Below are 21,755 nucleotides of genomic sequence, written 5' to 3'. Positions count from 1 at the left end.
AAAGATTTTAGAAGAAATATATCTGGAGCAACCTGAAGGATTTGAAACTCATGATCCTAACGCTTTTGTTTGCAGGCTCAAGAAAGCTCTCTATGGGCTTGAACGGGCACCCGGGGCCTGGTATGAAAGAATTGATAAGTATCTCACCGGCTTAGGATTTTCCAAGAATGAAGCCGATCCAAATTTATACTATAAACGAGATAAAAATGATATGGTAATTCTAATACTATATGTTGATGATTTACTAATAATAGGTGATGATCATCTCATAGATCAGTGCAAGAAAGATCTAACTAGAGAATTCGAGATGAAAGATTAGGGACTCCTTCATTACTTCCTAGGACTAGAAGTACGGCAGAATTCTGACAATATCATACTTAATCAAGGGAAGTATACATAAGACATTTTAAAGAAATTTGGAATATGGAATTGCAAACCTATGTCTTCTCCAATGGAGACTAATCTACATAAACTTAAGGAAGTAGTAGTAGAATTACCTTCCATAGATTCTACTCTCTACAGACAAATGATTGGGTCCCTTATGTACTTAGTAAATACAAGACCGGATATTTGCTATGTAGTTAATGCCTTAAGTCAATTTATGTGTGAACCAAAGGAGATTCACCTAGTTGCGGTTAAACACATTATGAGATACTTACAAGGAACTCTAAATTTTGGACTCAAATATGAGAAGGTTGATTTAGATTTGCATGGATTCACCGACTTAGATTGGGGTGGAAGTGTTAAAGATAGAAAAAGTACTTCAGGAGGATGTTTCAGTTTGGGATCAGCTATGATATCTTGGATATGCAGAAAGCAGTCTTCAGTAGCCCAAAGCTCCACAGAAGCTGAATACATTGCAGCAGCAATGGCCTCTCGAGAAGTAGTATGGCTAAGGAAGTTACTTGTAGGGTTATTTGGACAAGCCATGAATCCTATGATAATTCATTGTGATAATCAAAGTTCCATCAAGCTTTCAGTGAATCCAGTTTTCTATGATAGGTCCAAGCATATTGGAATTCCTTACTATTATGTAAGAGATATGGTAGACAGGAATTCTATAAAACTAGAATACATTTGCACTGCAGATCAGACAGCAAATATTCTCACCAAACCTCTATCTAGGGTAAAGATAGACCACTTTAGGAGAAGACTTGGTATAGTTGAATTGTAATTCATTTGTATTCTTCAAATTATTAATAAAATAATTTTACTTGTCAGGCTATTGACTGTTATGGGCTTCACCATTCGTATTCATTATTTAAGAGGTGGCGATCTCTGAGATAATAAATACCTATATAAAATACATTATGAGAGATGATGATCTCTTAGATAATGTGCTAAATAGTAAAGTTCTACTATAAGATCTAGATGAGTTCAAGATCATATTGTGATATAGACATTGCTATGTTTATGAGTCACAATTTGGATAAAGGAAGAATTTTTAGTATTCTCCGAGTTTATCCTGTATTTTGGTAGATCTTAACCTCAAGATCTTCTTGTGATATAGAAATACAAGTTTCTATGAGTCACAACTTGGATAAATGAAGAAATTAAATTACTCTTTAGATTTATCCTCTCTCTTATCACTAGCAGCAGTGATTTGTCATATCATAGATTTGGTACAATGACATGGTATCATGTGTTCTATGATACCACATACTAAGAAGATTTAAACAGATATAGAGTATTAATTCTTGCTTATTCATCTGTATTGATGTTGTTAGATATGATATCTCTCTATGTGATTATCAAGTTAAGAGGGAATGTTAAGTATATAACATGATAATCACCAGGTCTGGAAGTGCAGATCACACTTGATCTTCTCATTCTAAATGTCTACGAATGGCTTTATATATACTCCTTGTTTTCCTCTTGTGAGGTGGTGACTTTCTAAATTGATTTGGTATTAAACACTAACCTAACACATTGTGTTTGTTAGTGATTGATTGTAATTAAACTTGAAATTGCTGATTTATGAGAAGTCATAATAAGCCAACTAAGGAAAGGGACATGTCCTTTGAAGGTCATCTCTTTTAGTCAAGATATTTAGAAGGATGGTATTGCAGTTTGAAGGACACACAATTACACTTTCAGTCTGCTCCTGCAAGCAATATCATCCAAGCAATTTATTGCAGAATATAAAAGATTTACAGAACTGTTATCAGCAAGGAAAGATCTCATATACAATCAAAAATTCAACAAGGCAATCTTCATAAAGTGAAATATATTAGTTCAGAGGTTGTTGCAGATTTTACTGAATATTTCCATCAGCATTTGCAGAATCTTTACAACTCTTAGCGATACCAATAGCCCTGTCATCAACACCATCAAGAGCCTCAGAAATATGACTACTGTCATAAAAATCAAACCCTGCATGACTAACATTTTCATCACTACCAACTGATGTAAGGCTGCAATCAATGGTGGCTATCTTGTCCTCACCATTTTTTGAAGCACTAACTCTGGAATCCTCAAATTGCTAGAACTCAATGTTATTGTCCTCTAATGAAACATACAAATCCACATGGTCCCTGTTTAGAACCTCCAACATCATAACTGTAGATAGGACTAGTGGCTTCAGGATCATCTTCATCATGATCACTAGCTGCTGAAAACTCATTGTGAAGACTCTTGTATGTCTCTTCTGTGAAATTCTCTAGTTTCTCTTCCTACATTCTCCATAAAGAGGACTTACTGAAAAGGAATCCATAAACCTAGCTGCCCTCTCAACTGTCATCAGATCTAAAAGTATTTCCTTTAGCCTTACTTGTGTTTGTCTCAATTTCTCCGTTTCATTTACTAGGGCACCTGTTTGTTTCTTGAAATGTGACACATTGCTCGAGATTGGTTTCCATATTTATTGGATTTCCTGTATTTGTCCATGATTAAAATAACCTACACGAGTGTTAATCACTCACAAATCAAGCATGGGAACTCAAAATTTCCAACCCCCCACGATGGCAAGAAACTGCTCTAATACCACCGTAAAGAACTCAAATTGGTTCTAACTTGAATTCTAGTGGTTTGACATTTTGTCTAACACTTATCATGCAAGCTTTAATACCACTGTAATAAGCCCTGCTGGCTCACTTTTGACTATGATATAGAATTTTTTTCTGTATTTTGAAATTTTATGATTTTGTGGTTTTTTGCAAATATATGTTTTTATTAGCTCTTTCCAAAATATAGACAAATTACAATGCTTTGAAATGCATAGTAAATAATTAAAATTTCAACACCAACTTTATTCCCTCTAATAACAATTGCGGGTAATTACAATGCCAAGTAATATTCATAAACTTATTAAATGGGAGAACCTAGCAAAGAGAAAGTTCAATGTTGGATACTTATGATTGCTGGAAATGGAATAATTTCACATTGAGATGTATGAATGCTTCTTGCTACTAGCTTCCAAGCCAAATGCTGCATTTCTTGATGCTAAACATCGCTTGTGATAGTGATCACAGCCCAGCCAAATGTGACGTTGACCTGTAATAAATAACACATCTACTGGGGTTTCCACACTGCCTTTGTTATTCTGATGGCAACCTCCCAAATGGTGCTTCAAATAGTGTAAATTTCTTATTTAGTTGTAGATCTTTGATACCCTATGGTATCTGCCTTGTTCCTCTTTCTTGCAGCATTAATTAATTTATACTTTGGCCTAAATGTACCTACAAAAGCCTTGGATCAATTGCATACCAGTAATCAGACTGACAGACACATCAGACTGGTATACATAACCAATTCAAAGTGCAATGAGAGATGCAGAAATCAGTGATTTCAAAAAGAATATCAAACCCTCAGAGAAACTCACCAAATTCGTAAACAAGAAGCATATAATGAATGAATTGTTTTCTCACAAAGCATTGCTTTTATAATAATTAAAGATGTCTTCTTCAAGACACCAAAAACAAGTAGCTTCTCTCACATAATTTTCACTAAAGAGCCTTCATCAATACACTTTTCAATTAGAAGCCTTCATTTAATAACTTTGAATTAACAATAAATAACCCCCAATCTAAAAGCTTCATGAAGACACTTTTCACTTAAAAAGCTTCTTCAACACACCTTTCACTCAAAAGTATTGCTTTCAAGATTTAGGATTATATTCCATGTGAATTAATCAAAGTTGCACGGATACGGATACGGATACAAATATGGAAACAGTAATGGGTATGGATACGGCCATTTATTTAGACACCCAATATGGATACGGCTGGACACAATATTAACAAATAATACATATACATATATTTAACATAGTTTTCTAAGTTATTGTAGGAGATTTTCATTACTTCAAAAGTAATATTGACACATAAATGCTACATAAATATTTATAAGTTAATTTAACGCTTTACAATTTGTAAACACAGTAGAGTTGCATTAGAAGATAACCCAAAAATGGGTTGCTGAAATAGAAAAAACATTTTATTTGTCTTTCTCATCCAGTGGAGGTTTTTTTTAATACTATTTTAAAATAAAAAAATTGCTTTAATATATATATTTTTAACATTAAAAGGAAGATCTAGATCAAATCTTTTTAAAAAAAACAACTCCCATAGTATTTGGTACGGTTGGAAAATCAAGTTGATTAGGCAGACATAAGTCCAATATTCAACGTGTATCCGAGCAGTATAGGATATGTTTCCAAATTGGATACAGGGATACACACACCCAAGGAGGGACAGAGGAGTTTCCAGCAACTTTGGAATTAATGATTAATACCGCCACTAGGCATCCAAAATCAATTTATAAAACTTGAACTCAATATATACCATTGAAAGTACTAATGTCATCACCGACTGAATATAGTGCCTAGGTGCCTACCAGAAATGGAAATTGTCATCACTGACTTACTAAAATAGTATGTTGATCACCATGGACCCTCTAAACATCCTGGCAGACTACGAGATCATCCGATTGATGAACTAACCTCATTAACTACCTTTGAACTGCTAAAAATAGGGGTTACACTTCATTAAATGACTTTTAAGTCATTAAGTGGCCCCATTGATATAAAGTGAAAATATAACTTTATAATTGCAATTTATCATTAATTTATTAATAAATATTACTTCATTAATTATTAAAATAACATAACTCCAAAATAATCATTACTTCTTGTTTCCATCTGAACTTGGGATTCAAACATTATACCTAGTGTACATCTAACTACCTTACTAGAAAAAGTAAGGGTCCCTCTCTAACGTCCATTGACTTACTATAAATAGTAAGTCCTTGAAACTAAGTCAACTGACAAAGTCTGCTAATATCAATTCTAGGTGCACTACTAAAAATAGCAACTTGGGCATGATTTACATACTATAAAGAGTAAGTCCCTCAAATTGAAGCAACTAACGAGTGAGCTAATCCATGTGCACACCATGAGTTTTGGTGCCCCTGTCGGACATAGCAACACCTCAACACTGACTTACTATAAAGAGTAAGGCTTTGAATAATTGCTCCATTCAACAATATTGTATCTCAACACTGCCACCAAGTTGTTCAAGCGCCCTGCTAAAGATGGAAACTTTGACTTACCCAAACTTGACACTTATAATAAATAGTAAGTGTGCCAGTGTAATTAAAGTGAAGAGCAATCCTAAACATACTAGACCACTAGAGTAGGAACTGGCCTCTGACTGTAAATTAGACCCTCTGAACAACTCCATTATCCTATGAGGGTCAAAAATAGGCTAGTTCTCTAAAAGTTGACATTCACGAAAAAAGGGGACATTACACTGAGATGTCTCAGTGCTTTCCCTTTGTGAGCATCACCTAGATGCAATGAGTGCGAAACATTCCATTCATTCTCATGAAAGATGGTTTCGTGTGCACCTCTACTCATGAAACATGGTTCAATGAGTTTGACTCAAAAAACTACACAGTTGAATCCTGATAGCAATATCACAATTTGACTTGCTGTGGAAACTTGTAGAAACCCCATTTGGTTACTGCTCTTTATTTACACCAATTTTCTATGCTACTTTATTGTTTGACATTTTGTCAACATTCGGCAAGCAACACTAATACCAAATATTGATAAATAATAAACAAAGTCAGGGCTATGAACATCCATTCATTAAATTTCAATCTTGGTATAGATTGAACTATGATACCAATTAAAACAAAAGAAATATCATCTTATCATTCATTGTAATAAAACATTGTGCAAATCACAATTTATTTAAAATTGAACATTGAACTTGATGATGTCGTGGTAGTCAATGAATCTAATGCCACCCCCTTTGAACCAAATCGCATAACTCCATATTCTAAGTTGTTGGTTTGGATCCTTTCGTGGCCTCCTCCAATTCGGATTATCAACCAGCCCACTAAGATGTGCCACTTGCCTTAGTATGACTGTCGAATAGGGACATGACCCAATATGTAATAAAAATCACAAGCCTGGAATTAGCTCATGGACTTTAAAATGTAATCGTTGGGCATGTATTAAGTGGGGGCAAAATCTAAGTCCAAACGTAGTTGAAATAATGGATGGTCAATGCTTCTAATGCTGATGCCAAGCTTGGGCTCCTTCACACAGGCCTAGGTATCAAACAATAAACCTGTCCACCATGAAATACGACCTCCAAATTGGTGTGTTAGCTGCTGCTATGATAATTGCAGGGAACCAAAGCTAGCCACAGCTAATTCAGATCTCCTTAAAATAGTAAGACAGTAGGAGAATCCTTTTTCAACCTATTATACCCCAACAACAAGTTGTAACTCAACTTTGATAATTCTCAGAAAACTCCACAAAAACCCTCGAATAGACTCTCAATGAGTAAATATAATTTCCAATGTAATAATCAAGATTATTCTCCTTAGCCACAGGAATACAGTAGGAGAATGTTGGCCAATTGTATGCTTCAGCACAATTGCCAAGTACTTCTCAGACGAGACCCTTATACTTTAGCAAGGACTCACAAGTCAGAAATCAAGAAAAAGCCATAAAGACACAAAAGGCAAATATATATTCAAGCGTCCTTTTTCCAATGAAATGAGCTCTCATTTATAATCTTTTGTTGGCCAAAGTTTCCTTTAAAACTCCACTTAAGAAATTGTGGAAGTTTCTCAAAAGAACTCAACACTAGAAACTTTCGAACACACTTTTTAGAAATATCACTTAATGTCATTATTATAATAATATAAACATTATTATAATAATGCAACTTAATAATTAATGAATAAATAAGGGCTCATGCAATTATTAACTTTATTTACTGCAAGTGATGACCAATTGCTGAAGCCACCCATTGCATTGCCAAAATTAACTACTACCAAAAATAGACCTACTAAAAATAGTAAATCTACAGTTGGGACCCCCAAAACACCTTGTCAGCTCACAAGGGTCGCTATGATGAGCTAACTCCATCAACTGCATAGACTTGCCAAAAAAGGGGACATTACAAAACTATCTTCTACTTATCATATATTTTGTTGTTGATTTTCTCTAGTCTCAATACACATATTTTTAACATTGACAGATTCTTTTATAGAGATAGAGATTATATTCTCTATTCCACATCCTTGATCTTCTTCAAAAGGTTTACTTTGTTTCTTTTAAATCAGATTGCCTAAGAGAAAAGTTATTTCACTCAAGAAAGCCAAATGTTTTAAGTTGTGTCCATAAGAACGTTGGTATACCATCATTTATTTAAGTAAAGGGACAGCCTAATTTTTGAATTGATCAATTGTAACATAAGTTTGATGTGGAATTCTTTAGATGGCACAATCAAGTACTTAATCAACCCTAATTCTATTTCAAAATAAAGTGTAATGACTTTAATGACACTTATTATTTTTATCTTGTCTTCAAAGATATTTACCTTAGCATTTGACTATACCTTAATTCCTATTTTGCTTTTTGTTTGCAAAAATCAAAACCTTTAAGTGAAGCAGCCTTGTGAAAATAGTGGATGCAAAAAGGCATTTTCCATTTAATAAAATGATCAAGAGAATTCATGAGTACAACAAAAAGGGAATTCAAGAAACACGTGTTGGATGTAACTTAATGTAAAGGAACCATCTTAATATTTGCATAAGGTAAATTTATTTTAGAAAAAAACTCATTAGCAGCTTATGCTTCTAAACAGTAACAAACATGTTGTCCCATGCATTGTGACATTGAATTGAATCAAACATTGAACTAGTTCAAGTCAAATGCAATGTGAGTCAAACAATAATTTGCATATGCAAAATGAACAAGGTAAACTATAAAGACAAAACTCACCGTCTCAAATCTCTCACCTCGCACATTTAGTCGAACTGTTTGCATACCCTTTCTTACTTTAACACCTTGGTAATCTTCTACACTTCCATAAACAATTGCACTTGTTGCAATTAACTGGTCGCCAATATCTACAAGTCCACTTTTCTCAGCATTACCATCCTTCACTAGTTCTGCAACAACTATATTTCCAGCCCTGCCTTCTTCAAGCACAAGACCTGCATTTACATTATATATGCAATGCATCATCCTACTTCAGCTATATCCATACCTGAGTAAATAAACAGTATGTGTTAATAAAATTTATCATAGATTTTAATTTATTGACTTGAATTTTCTAACCAATGGGTCTGCTTAGCTCCACTTTGAAACGACTGCATCCAGGAGGTGGTGAATCAAAATCTTGCCCTTTTCTCTCTGTTGCATTCTCACTTGCATTGGAATCTAGGACAGCTCTACACATTTGCTTGTGTATCTTATGTATATGTAAGTTATGCACCCTTTGTCTTACAATTGTACCTAAGCATCAATTTAGGCAAGTAGTTTAAGTATATCAGAGACAAGAAGGAAAACACGAAGTCAACTAGTAAAAGTAAAGTCTCTGAACTATCTTATCGGCTCAAATATGACACTTTTATCTTACCCCATCCTTGGAAGATTAAGCCCGTAACCTATAAACTCCAAGCTTATGAGACCATATAGATGTAACAACTGTTTAGTATTACCTCAAGTAACACTTCAATAAAATATTTTTCCAGGCTATATAACATGGCAATAAACTTAAATGTTATTACATAGTAATAAAAAAAATTGAATCAATTCCCCTGTGAAACCAGTCAAGAAGAGAAACATATCCAAAGGAAAAGTGTAGACATAATGCAACCAAAAGACAAACACAAAATTTTTCTCCAAAAGCACCCACCCTAGACTCCATTTGTGATTATGTATTCCACCTATGATAGCTGACCTTTCAATTAAACTAAAACTAAAGAAAAGCATATAAACTTCATGGATCACGTCAAGCTCATAGCAGAGGTGGTTGCATGCATAGAACTTGCGAAGTCTAATGTTGAAAATAGTATGTTGTACAATTTTTGCATTACAAATTGTGCATTTAGAGCCCACTCCTGTAGGTACTATGGTTTTAGTGTTCGTTTTACTTCATCCTCTAACCTTCCTCCTAGTCCAAATGTCAAAGAAAAATTCAATTGCTTATATACTTGTGTTTTATGTGAAATTTTTCTAATGTTTTTTATGTTCATTTATAATTTATGTTGTTTTCAATAATCTTTAGCTTACATGCATAAATAAAAAAATTCACCAAGCATAATGTTAAAACCTACATACTCTACAATTCTATAATTACAAATGGTATATATGCTAGTAATGTATATGGTAGTTATGTCGAGTGTTTATAAATAAGCATGTTGTTAGCCAAAGTACTGAGTATGTAAGTAATAGTTGGCTTATGCGATGTTGACATTTATTTGATGGGTAGTTGTCTAGCAATTGTTAGCGGTTGGCATTGCTAACCAACTGTCAAGTAGTATTTATGGTACCCATTTTGTGTTTTGGAGATCAATTCTGGATTTTAAACACATTGCATGTAGTAATGAATGACATATCTTGCTGATAATATATTGTGTTTGGCATTGTTGCATTCAATTATTCTATGTTCTACAAATGATATCTTTGGTTACATATTAATTACTAAATTCCCTACAGAGGTAACATATTTGCATCGTTGCAATATGAAACCTGAAGATCTAAACTCTAGAAATTAATACTGACAGGCAATATGAGAGTGTAATGGGCTGATTCATTGTCAAGTAGTATTTATGGTACCCATTTTGTGTATTGGAGATCAATTCTGGATTTTAAACACATTGCATGTAGCAGACTATATTGTGTTTGCCATTGTTGCATTCAATTATTCCATGTTCTACAAATGATATCTTTGGTTACATATTAATTAGTAAGTTCCCTACAGAAGTAACATATTGGCATCACTGCCATATGAAACCTGAAGAGCTAAACTCTAGAAAAAAGTACCATATGAAACCTGACGATCTAAACTCTAAAAAAAATACCGACAGGCAATATGAGAGTGTAATGGGCTGATGCAATGTCCCCTTTTTCAGTTGACTCTGAGTTATTGGGATTGGTCTTTTATTACGACCCTCGTGGACTAATCATCTGGATAAGGGCATTTTTTACACTAATTCATGCTATTTTTTGTACACCTCCAGAGGGAAGAGCAGTTATCAACCAGGTCTAGGTGCAACAACTTTTCATTTGAGTCAGTTTCAAAGACTTACTATTTATAGTAAGTCAATTATCCTGGCATGTTACTATATGTGGCAATGGCTACTGGAAGCAGCCATGATACAGTGCACAGTGTCATCAGTTGCAATTTCTTGCTACCTTCATTTGGAATGTTCTTGGGGACTTACTGTTTAATAATTTATAGTAAGTCTGTTAAGAGGGTTGCTAAATTTAGCAGGGCACCTAATGACAAGTCAAAACCCCATTTGCAATGGCAATTAATGGTTAACTTAGAAGTATTGAAAAGAGTATGATTAATGAAATTAAATAACTTATAATAAAGATATTTAATAAAATCACTTTAATGATAATTTAAAAGGGCAATGGGGCCATGTTCCATCAGTTAATTTTTTAAGTGACTTTATTTTATTTTAATTGGTGCCTTAGTCAAAACTATGGAAAAGCACACAAAAGTTATGTAAGTTATATAACTTTAAATGAAACAAAAGCAAATGTGGGAATATATCTTATATCTTTAAGGAATATGTTCGAAGTCTCACAAAACAGAATAAAAAGGGACTTAAGAGCTCATTCTCATACATGGAACTTGAAGATTTTGCTCTCTCCATACTTGGCACTTTCTCTTCTCATTTGCAAGGGTTTCAAGAAGAAACTTTGCAAGTTTTCTCCATTGTTAGACAGCTTTGAGGTGTTGAAACTTTAAACTAAGACTACTGATTGGTTTACAGTTATTTTCATATCAGCCTATCAGAGGTTCTTGTACTTGCACATGGTCATAATTTGATCATTGAGGATCAATTCTGAAAGACAATACATTGCAGGTTGGAAGGGATTTTGCATTCCTGTTCAGTTTTGTACATCTTCCAGTGATTGATTATACTTGAATTTTATTATCAATAAAATGATCTTTTGTTGTATGGCTTGGTTTTTCTCTTCATTCTGGAAGGGTTTTCCCAGGGTATCTTCTGGTGTTTGTTTTAGTGTTATGTTTCCCTTATTACTGTTTATCGAGCTGATCTTTGGGTTAAAATCTTAACACATTTTATTGGTATTTATCAAAGGTTTGAGTTGCAATACAAGGGTGATCAGAATATTAATTCTTGCTGCAAGTAATTTCCAGAAACCATAGTTTTTAATATAACAGCAAGTTATTGGTATGTAAATGCAAATTTGAAGCTATAGAAATCGTTTTTTATTGCCCAGCAATCATTCATCATTAAATGGGTTTCATGGTCAAGGCAAAATCAATTACTTTTGCAATTGCTGCAATAAAACTCCATATTTTCATGTTTCTGAACGGCTCATAGATTTTGGCATGCTTTCATAGCTTTGAGTATATGAAAAGTTTAGATAATTCATCTAAAACATATCTTGAAAGCTTCATTGAATTCCGGCAAGTTTGTAAATTTGTCAAAATTCATACTTATTCAAAAATTGTGAAAAAAGAGCCAAGCATGTTTAAAACCAAAGAGGAAGACATAGTGGAGGAAGAATTGACACAAGATCTAGTATATTTGTGTAAGTCATCCATTAACCAATACATTTGACGGGAACATCTTAGGTCCCAAAGAGCACCATAAGAGATAGTCTAACAGTGAACAACATGATCAACCATCTTCTAAGATTACCTAGGTTGTTGGCAAACAACTTCGTTATTCTTTGAAATCTTCAGAAGGACATATATTGAGAACAATGTTGGCAAATACTACAATGGTACAAGGAAACGAGCTAGAGGAAGGAAGAAGAGCATGGTTTAAGACTTAAGTAGATGTCATGCCTCCAACAATTAATGCCCCTACTATTAAATAAGGACATAAGATGTATTGTAACACATAAGAGGAGGGAGAGAGATGGGTCAGAAGATCTCTCCGGATCAAAAAACAAAGTGAGAATGATGATGGTTATGGAGATCCTCAAGGAATCCCTCAGTCTAGCATGAAGTAAAAGTAGAAGTGATAGACAAATTTGTAGTTGGGAAAGACATAAACTATCTAGTGAAGAGGGCATGCCATAACATATGTAGAGTGAGTGGGAAGAATTTTTCAGAAACCTACCAATCCTCAATGAAGTAAACATAGATCTTGTAAACTAGGCAAATAAAATGTTCGTACAAGTAGTGTCAAACAAGGAAGATCCTGAGACTAAGTCCAAAGATATTAGCTTGTTAGAACAATTCATACATAATGAAGAGAATAAAGGAAGAAACCTTGGATATAGGGTAATTGAGATACTTGAAAACTACCTACACTACAGAAAAAATCTTTCTTCAGCAAAGAACTTGAGAATAAGGGACTTGTGCCAAAGGCCCTAGAGTCCAAAAACAAGGAAGGTAACCATGGTACAAGGAACTTTGTCAATGGATGTGTAGAGGACTCGAACATGAATGATAATGCAAGAGAGATACCAAAACATGGGTGAGAGAAAAGTAATTCATTCAAGTCCTCTCAACATGATACATAACAATTTAGAACAATGATGACCCCTAGATGACTATAGGTTATGATAGGCAGGAACTCCTTAATTTTATGAGGAATGGATTGGAAAATCCTATGCAACATTGTAAGATGTGATAATATATGGTTGGAAAGTGGTTAGGTTGATAAGGATTACTAGCTAAGGTCGTTTCTTGCCACATTATGAGGAACATCCATCAATTGGTCCTGGAAGCTAAGATGAACACAGTATCTTGGGATGACTTCAAGAAGGCATTCCAAGAGGAATTTAAACTCATAAGAGATGATAAAAATCGTGGCTGAGATTTATAGCAAGGGAAACATGAAAATGCGCAAGCTACATTCATAAGCTCAAGGAACTGCTTGACAAGATCGGGAACCAACCAGATGTAACGTCCCCATTTTTAGCAGGTTCCTGCACTTGGATTGGTCAGTTCACCATCACGACCCTCATGAGCTGACAGTGGAATTTGAGGGTTTCAGTTGTGTGGTTATAGGCTTTTCAATAGCCTATGGCATGTTTTGGCTCCATTTGAGGGACTTACTATTTATAGTAAGTTAATCTATTGGCTCTGATGAGCTCAATTGAGTTAGAAGAGTTGAGTGATGTGCTTGTGGTTTGGGCTCCAAGAATCTTGGAGGTAGCGTCTAGTTATAGTAAGTCACCCTGTTAGGCTCATTCATTGTCTTTCATCATCAGGTTCACTTTAGTGTTGTCAGATTTTGATTATGATGCCTCTTCATTTGTTTTTGCAAGACAGGTGAATTATTATTATTATTCATCTAAATACGCTGAGGTTGCCATTTTTGTTGGTGTTGTTTGTTGGTCACCTCAGTATCATAGCTCGTTGGAACCTGGACGAAAAGTTTTAAATCATGGGAACAAGAAACAATGGCCTTGCATGTTAGAATATTAAGTTATGGTGGAAAAGCTCATTTTTTGGAGCTAAAAGCAATTAATAAATTATATTAATGGCACTTTATTATATTTAATGTTGCGTTGGGAAACTTCTTAAGTGAAGTTCATTTGTGAAACTTGTGTCATTTTGAGATTATTAATATGAGGCCATTTGATGGGAAAGGTGTTCAATTATTTGATTATTTTATCTTTCTTTGTGGTCTTTGTGACACTTCTGAAGTTCTGATTTTTGTGCCCTTGCTGATGTAGTTTGGGATCTACAGCTGAAGTATTGTAGATTCAATTCTGAGATTGCTTGACAAATTGTGCTGAGGTATACGATTTCTCATTTCTCTTACCGTATTAACTGTTGCTAAGGAGAAGTTTAATTTTTCTTACTACTGGAGGTTGTTGTGGAATTTGTGAAGGGATTCACTATAATTGTTATATTAAATTGTGTGTTGGTTAATTTGGAGTTGGTTGAGTGCCAATTTATATCTATTGTTGAGTGTTATTTTCTATCTACACTTTGGGAGCAGCATTTTCCAAATCTGTAGTTGTATTTGTTTGTCGAAAAATTATTGGTTGTTGCTAGTCTTCATTTCAGAGGGTTTCAAGACATGTCTTACCTGTAAGTTCATGGATTGTAACTTGTAATTTATCTGGGTATTATTTATTTAAATAATAGAGGGTATTTTCTCAACTGGGTTGTTGGTATTTTGTGAAAAAACTTAGCATCTAAGTTGATATTGAAATCTGGAATTTTTCAGTTGTTTATTCCCTATGTAATATCTAAATATTTGAGTTGAAATTATTATTGTAAAATATTCTAGTTTGTTGCTATATTGTTGTATCAAAATTGCAAAACCTCAAGAACAAAAAAAGAAATCAATTCAAATTGTTTGAGAGCCAATCGGGTTATTATACTAGACAAGTTGAAGAAGTGTTGGTTAATTAAGGGATTAATTCCTTCATTGGGAAAGAAAATGAAAATAGCACCCTTGTCCTCATATATCAATGCTTAAAGCATGGGATAGATATTGAAAGTGAAAACAAAACATCACAAGGAAAGAAGAAAGCAAGTGACGATGAAAGTACAAAGGATAGTAGCAATGATGGTGAGCTCAAAAAAGTACAAGACCTCAAATGGGATATGATATAGATGATGAAGAAATCGAAGGCTAAGAAAGAGAGCCTGAATGAAAATAAGGAAATATGGTGCATTAACTAGAAAATAGGGTACACACAAATGACCTATCTAAATAAATTGTTTGGTGGCATTTGTCAAGTACTAGGAAGTTCCATCTATTACATCCCAATTTTTGACCTAATTTAGAATACAGCTGTTGAGGTTCACATGAAGTCAGTTGGCAGTTTAATTTGTTATAATCTGGCAAAATGGTAAGATAGCTAGTCATTATGATTTCAAATGGAGATAACATGCTAATTGATCGTTAATCACGAATTCATGGAATTGAGATGAAGGTTAACCGCTATGATTATTTATGATTAAATAATTTGTAATTTAATTACGGAGAATTCCCTTGCAAGAAACACGTCGAAGGGGTGGAAGCATTGTCAGAAAAGAATTAGGCAGGAGCATCACCATCACAAGGCAAATGGGTTGAGGACCTGACGACTTGAAACAGGAAACATCTATGGGACCCACATGAGCTATTTAAATAAATAAATTTAGAAAATAATTGGGTTAAAATATAAAATGTATCTCAAAGGATTTTAATTTATCTTTCATCATATTATTTTTAATAAATATTTATTTACGTGCATATAATATAAAAATGATTTGGCATTATAATTTTATAATTTAATAAAATGATGTTTATATGTTCATATAAGATTTTAATAATATTCGAAAATTATAATAACATTTGAATTATTATAATTTTTAAATTACAACCTTCCAACTCTATTCTTTCCAATTTAATATTCTTTACTTTTAAACGATAACACTTGGCAAGATAAATCGATTTAATATTTGGCAATTCAAATGGTCTTATTATCTTCCAACGTTATTCTTTCCATTTTAATATTTCTTGCTTTTAACTGATTATCACTTGGCTTGAATATCGATTTAACTCTTGGAATTCGAATAGTTTATGATCTTGAACCAGCGGTACTCAAAGAGTCAAATTTCTTTACATGTAGAATCGAGAATTGGGAGAACAGGGTATTCATTTCCTTTTAAGCACTCGACTACCATTTTTATTTTTAATATCGACTTCCTCTCAATAATCTAAGCAATAATCTCAAATTGGCAGGAGCCAAGAAGATCACAGAATGTTTATAAAAGTCGTGAGAGGAGTCGGCTATGAATCTACTTACCTCTCTGCCACTTTCAGCACCCGTCTGCACTTCCATATGCAAGCAGCATTTTGCCATTTGGTACTCAGCCATTAAGTAAAAGATACTCTGCATTGAAAACATCTACAACGTCCAAAGGAGGACAGATTTTCCAACTCAAATTGCAAGTCTTCAAACATAGTAAGAAGATATATAATTCAGGTCACGGATTTTCCTTCCAAAGTTTTAAAATGCATTCATATTTTATAAATTCCTTCTTTCTGAGTGTATGTCCAACTGCAGCTGGCTACATAATTGCTAGGATTGAGAGTAATATAGTGTATGCATTCATGTTCTGAATGAAAAGTCCAACTGTAGTTGGCTATGAGAAATAAGACATATGCGTTGTGATTCCTAGTTCTTCTTTATTTGATTACTATTAGGTACATATTGATAAAGCTGAAAATAATGCAAAGGGTTTTTCATATTCATAACCTTTCCTTTCCTAGACTAAATGTTAAAACCTTAGCCGGCTATACAGTAATTGATTGAGACTAGATTATAACACCTTGCTGATGGTTTCTGGCTTAATATAGAATTCATTGAAGATCTTCATTGAATAACCTTATGATAACTATAAAACTTGAATGTATGAATGAACCAATATCAATGATCGTGTTTTTATAATCAGAATACTTATTTAATCCACTGACACTGAAGAATTCACCGGCAAGAAGCCATGGAAAGGTAAAGAGGTATAAATGATAATAAAACAATCAAAATCTTCAAGCACCTAGGATTCACTAGCAAGAAGCCATGAAAGGTGAAGAGGTGGAGTTAAACCACAAGAACCAAGTATGAGATCAGATATGAATAACTATGTAATGAAAAACTTTAATAGCTCATGCATAACCCTATTATTGTAATCTCCTACTGTCAAGTTGTATGGTGTGTTAAATACCAGGATGCCCAGTGGATGGCAAGATGACCCCTCTTTATTCCAAGTAGGGAGGGCCTTTCTTGTTAGAGATTGTGAGGGGATAAAGATGTGGTCTGAGGTTGGGTGGTTAAGCCCCTGACAATGTTTCACCTCTTCTCGAGTTGTCAGACGAACAACAGCTAAAGATAAGCTATGCATTCAATTGTTCTCGAAAAACAGGTATTATCACTTTTATGATGTATATGCAAGAAGGTAAGATTAATTGAGTTATTTCATCGTTACAGTCAGTTTAAACCTAGATGCAAGAGAGAGATTTATGGTTTTTCTTTCTTTTATATGAATATTGAATATGAGCATATTTTCTAATCTTGAGTTATTGCCACAGTTTAGCAATTGGAACAATAGGAATCTGAACCCCTAATTGATTCAGTGGTACCTGGAACCCTAAATGATACAGTGGTATGAGAAGCCCTAATTGAATCAGTGGTATCGGAAGCCCTTTTTGATTCAGTGGTATTAGAAGCCCTAAGTGATACCGTGGTAACTAAAAGGCCTAAATGAACCAATGGTAACCGATGCCCTAATTGATATAGTGGTATGTGATGCCCTAATTTTAAAAATAGTGGTATTTAATCGTAATCATCATTTGATTTTGAGATAGCGATTTCTAGATGGTAGTTGTCATGTGATATTTTTATAGTGGTATTTGTGGACTAACCCGAGTGGTTGCAGAAGCATCCCTAGTTTTGATTTCGATCTCAGATTTCATGGTATGTGGTTTTTAACTTCTATACTAATTTTCATTTGATGGTGTTTTAAGTTTTTAGTTAAGAAAATTTTGTTTAACTGATTTAACCGTCAATCCCTTTTCATATGACCCAAACTGATTTAACTGACTTCCTATGAAGATGAAGTGATAACTGTATCTCTTGAGTATGTTTGTTGTTAATTTAGACCCGGGAAAATGGGATGTTACACCATCAAGGAATACATGTACAGCTTAAAAACAAGGAGCACAAAAGCATTCTTCACTCAAGGGGAACAATCAACTTGACTACCCACACCACTTGCAAATTCCAATGCATTGCCTAGAAGATATTGCAACATGCAAGGAAACAATAGAAACACTAACAATAATGACCCACGAAGTATAATACAGTACAACGCAAAGGGGAGACCAATGATTCAACACCAAAACTGCAATGAATGGGGTCGCTTTGCCTAAGATTGTCATAATAGTCAAAATAATACAGGCTTGTGCAAATGGTAATGCTGTGAAGACCATGAAGAAGTGGACTGTCTTAAGTGGAAGGGAGTGAACATGTTGGCCATAAAGCATCAAGAGGAGGATGTCCTTGTAATTACAAGCCTATAAACAAAGAAGGCAATATACCTAGATCTTTGTATGGAGAAAGAAAGACTTCGAGAGGCCAAGGCCAATGTGAAACTAGCAATGGCCAATGAGCGAAGAGCCTCTAATGAAGCTACCAATGCCCCTCTATGGTTGAAAGTTAGAAAAGAATATAGTACAAGTATTGCAAACAATGATACTGTAATGTCCCCTTTCTAGAATGGGATTTAATGATAGAAAGGTTTAAACTAAGATTAAATAATTTAATAATGAGCACATATATATAAATACACATTGATTAAATTAAATACATAATAATATATTATAATAATAATTATAAAATTATTATTATAATAACAAAAGAATATAATCTTGGGTTAATATTATAATAATATAAATTAATTATTACAATATAATTAACTATTAGTAAAAATAATATATAGTACAATATCAAAGGAAATATATATTAAGGCAACCATGGGTAGACTTGAGAGTCAAATCCATTTAAAAGACATGCTTATATCTCATAAATGAAAATGACCATGTTACAAGCCGCTTGCGATTTTCAGAAGAAATGCTTAAGCTCTGGAAATGTTGCAGAGACATACAATCAAAGGAATGTTTTGCACGTAGAGTTTGACCACAAACAATAATATTTTCAATACTCTCCAGCATTTAATCTCCCAATGATAATGGCCACAAACCTCATCACATGCGATTAAGAAAGAGGATTAAACTATTCAACAAAATGATATGGCCTCCATGGGACATGTCTCATATGGGGAAAACTCTTCATTCAACCAAGAAAGATATAAGAAGAGTTTCCGCATCAGACCAAAGGAAACAAGAAGAAGGCAGTCTTATATGGAAATTGAAACTCAAAGGGAACCATGACTGGAGAAGGACTCTTATAGCATTCAGGCATCAAAGGAAAAGGAAACAGCAAACAACCACCATGGATAGCATCAAATCAATGGAAGAAAAAGACAGCAATCAAGGGAGAAGAGGAACCATCCAGTCTCAACGTAAGATATATGAAGACCCAGGCATCCATTAGAGATAATACGGAATGGAGGATTCACATACACAGGGACATTACACAGCATGTGGTTCCTTGTGCATAATTACTCACTTATGGATTTTGTGTATACAATCTGAGAATATAATAATATTACCTGATCTGTATATATGGATTGTAAGCAGCAGTAGGCATTGATAGTGATAGAATTATTGGCATTACTGTCAAAAGTCAAAAGTGTGAAGGAGATGCACAGTTATATCGAAGTCCATAAAAATCTGATAGATTCGAGAGTCTAAGAAATATAAGTTATGAATCACATAATTAAAGCCACCATGTATTTGTGATCAAATAAACAATATCCAGCTGTGGGAAGAATATATAGAGTGTGAAATGAATGATATATAATGAAGAATATATGAAGCAACATGATTTATATGTTACCATCGAAATACCAAACAAAAGTTTACTGCAGCACTAAGAAAGGAGCCATGTCAATAATTAAATAGTGATAAAGTAACTAAGACGATAACAAAGTTCATACAGATTCTGAAGTATGCAAGCACAGTTGACAGATTGAAGATTAATTATTTGGGAAGTCACACTGCAGTGAATGCTCAAGATATCTATGCAAAGATATAAATCCAACATAACTATCAACAGCATATCACAAAGACATCAGTATTATACGATGAAGACAATACAACAGCGAATTCCTTATCATCTGAGAATTACAAAGCACTGGTTCTTCTTTGAAAAGAATTGATGACATCCATTACAATATCCAGTCAAAGCATCAAAATCTGGAGAATACAAGCTCTATCCAGTGAATAAAAGATCAATAAAAATTTAGAGAATACACATAACAGTAAGATTATATCAATAAGGAATTAAATAATATAAAATTTCTAAATTCAATTGAATAATAATAAAGGCATATCATTATATACCAAATCCAATATCTATGACAGACATGTACGTTGGGAGCAATAGAGTCAAATAATCAAATCAACATATTATAAACATCCACATATTATTAATATCAGACATTACAGCACATCATTGGCCATAATTGTGTCAGAGTGGCATGGTTCATATTCTACATTTTATAGTTTAATTGCAAGTTTGGAATGAGTTAGTGTGAGGGAGTGAAGTGATTGATCCAATATTCACGTATATCTAGTAAGGGACATTACAAATACTTATAAATGTGACAAACCACCTAAAAACCACACCATAATTAAAAATGACAATCTCCAATATAGTTGGTGAAAACACACTCAACCAAAACCAATGTAAGCCACAAGGGGAACCAATGGAAAAGTCAGCACAACAAAGTTGATGACCCTATGCTACTGACGGTGAGCATCGGAAAGAAACCAAATATTGTCGAGATGGAAATAACAGGGAGAAATGTGACAAACATCATCTTCAACAGAGGCTCAAGAACCAATGTGTTGCTAGGGGAAACATAGAAGTGCTTGGAGAAGCCAACACTCTATCCACCAACCTTACACCTAGTAGGTGCCAACTAACATAACATTAAGTCATTGGGGACATTGATGGCACAAAAGGTAACAATGGGCACATGGCATTTTTTCTTGGACTTTGCAATTATCTGATTGGAAAAGAAAGCATGGGATATGCTCCTTGGTAGAGGTGAGTTGATCACAGCCAAGACAACTCACAATTGGAAGTGGAATACACCCTTGATTGAGAGTGAAGAGAAGAAGTATATCATTGCCCTGAGGAATTAGATCATGAATGAAGAACTGACATCCTTCGTGTCATAAATGAAGATGGGGAATGGGTATAAGCAATGGAACTTAATGACAAAGGGGTACTCAAAATAGAAGACTGCTCCAAAGATGAAGTAATCTCCCTGAATGGATTATTCCATTGGCAAATGGAAGACTATGAAGTCTTCCACCCTAAATGCAATAGGCAAGAAATCAAGGAGATCGGGGAAGTTGACCAAAGTGTAAGAGTGCTACATTTCTCCTGAAGTATGAAGAATACAAGAAAGGAGTGGCACAAGTCAATGATTTGGCTACTCATCATTTCAAAAGAGACAAGGTAGTAAAGTACAAAGAACTGATTGTGAAGAAGATAAATATAGGCAACAAAGACAATTTGGAGGTCATCTTGGTCAATGATAATTGACAACCTATACTGAAGGAAGCTTCATTCAATATTTTTCATGGAATATGACACCTTTGCTTGGAGATACAAGGATCTAAAGAGGATACCACTAGATCTTTGTGCACAC

The 21,755-nt window shown here is 34.1% G+C and overlaps 1 protein-coding gene and 1 long non-coding RNA gene across 4 annotated transcripts in view; one reads left to right on the top strand and one right to left on the bottom strand.

The window, feature by feature from the left end:
- LOC149538263 (uncharacterized) overlaps window positions 1-21,755 on the bottom strand; it is a 151,858-nt gene that overhangs the window by 89,000 nt on the left and 41,103 nt on the right. For all 3 annotated transcript variants that reach the window (XM_089799629.1, XM_089799630.1, XM_089799631.1), the window contains exons 2-3: window positions 8,582-8,758; window positions 8,243-8,457 (exon numbers count right to left, since the gene is read on the bottom strand). In XM_089799629.1, the coding sequence (XP_089655755.1) occupies window positions 8,243-8,457; window positions 8,582-8,758 (392 nt within the window). The remainder of the gene's footprint in view (window positions 1-8,242; window positions 8,458-8,581; window positions 8,759-21,755) is intronic.
- Window positions 1-21,755, top strand: part of LOC149538264 (uncharacterized) — a 57,579-nt gene that overhangs the window by 30,708 nt on the left and 5,116 nt on the right. The window lies entirely within an intron of this gene.

The sequence above is a fragment of the Cupressus sempervirens genome, chromosome 9 (assembly GCF_028749045.1).
Source record: "Cupressus sempervirens isolate cs-2001-9-10 chromosome 9, ASM2874904v1, whole genome shotgun sequence".
Lineage (NCBI taxonomy): Eukaryota > Viridiplantae > Streptophyta > Pinopsida > Cupressales > Cupressaceae > Cupressus > Cupressus sempervirens.
Note: the sequence above shows the minus strand (reverse complement) of the source record. Positions and strands in the feature narration are given on the sequence as shown.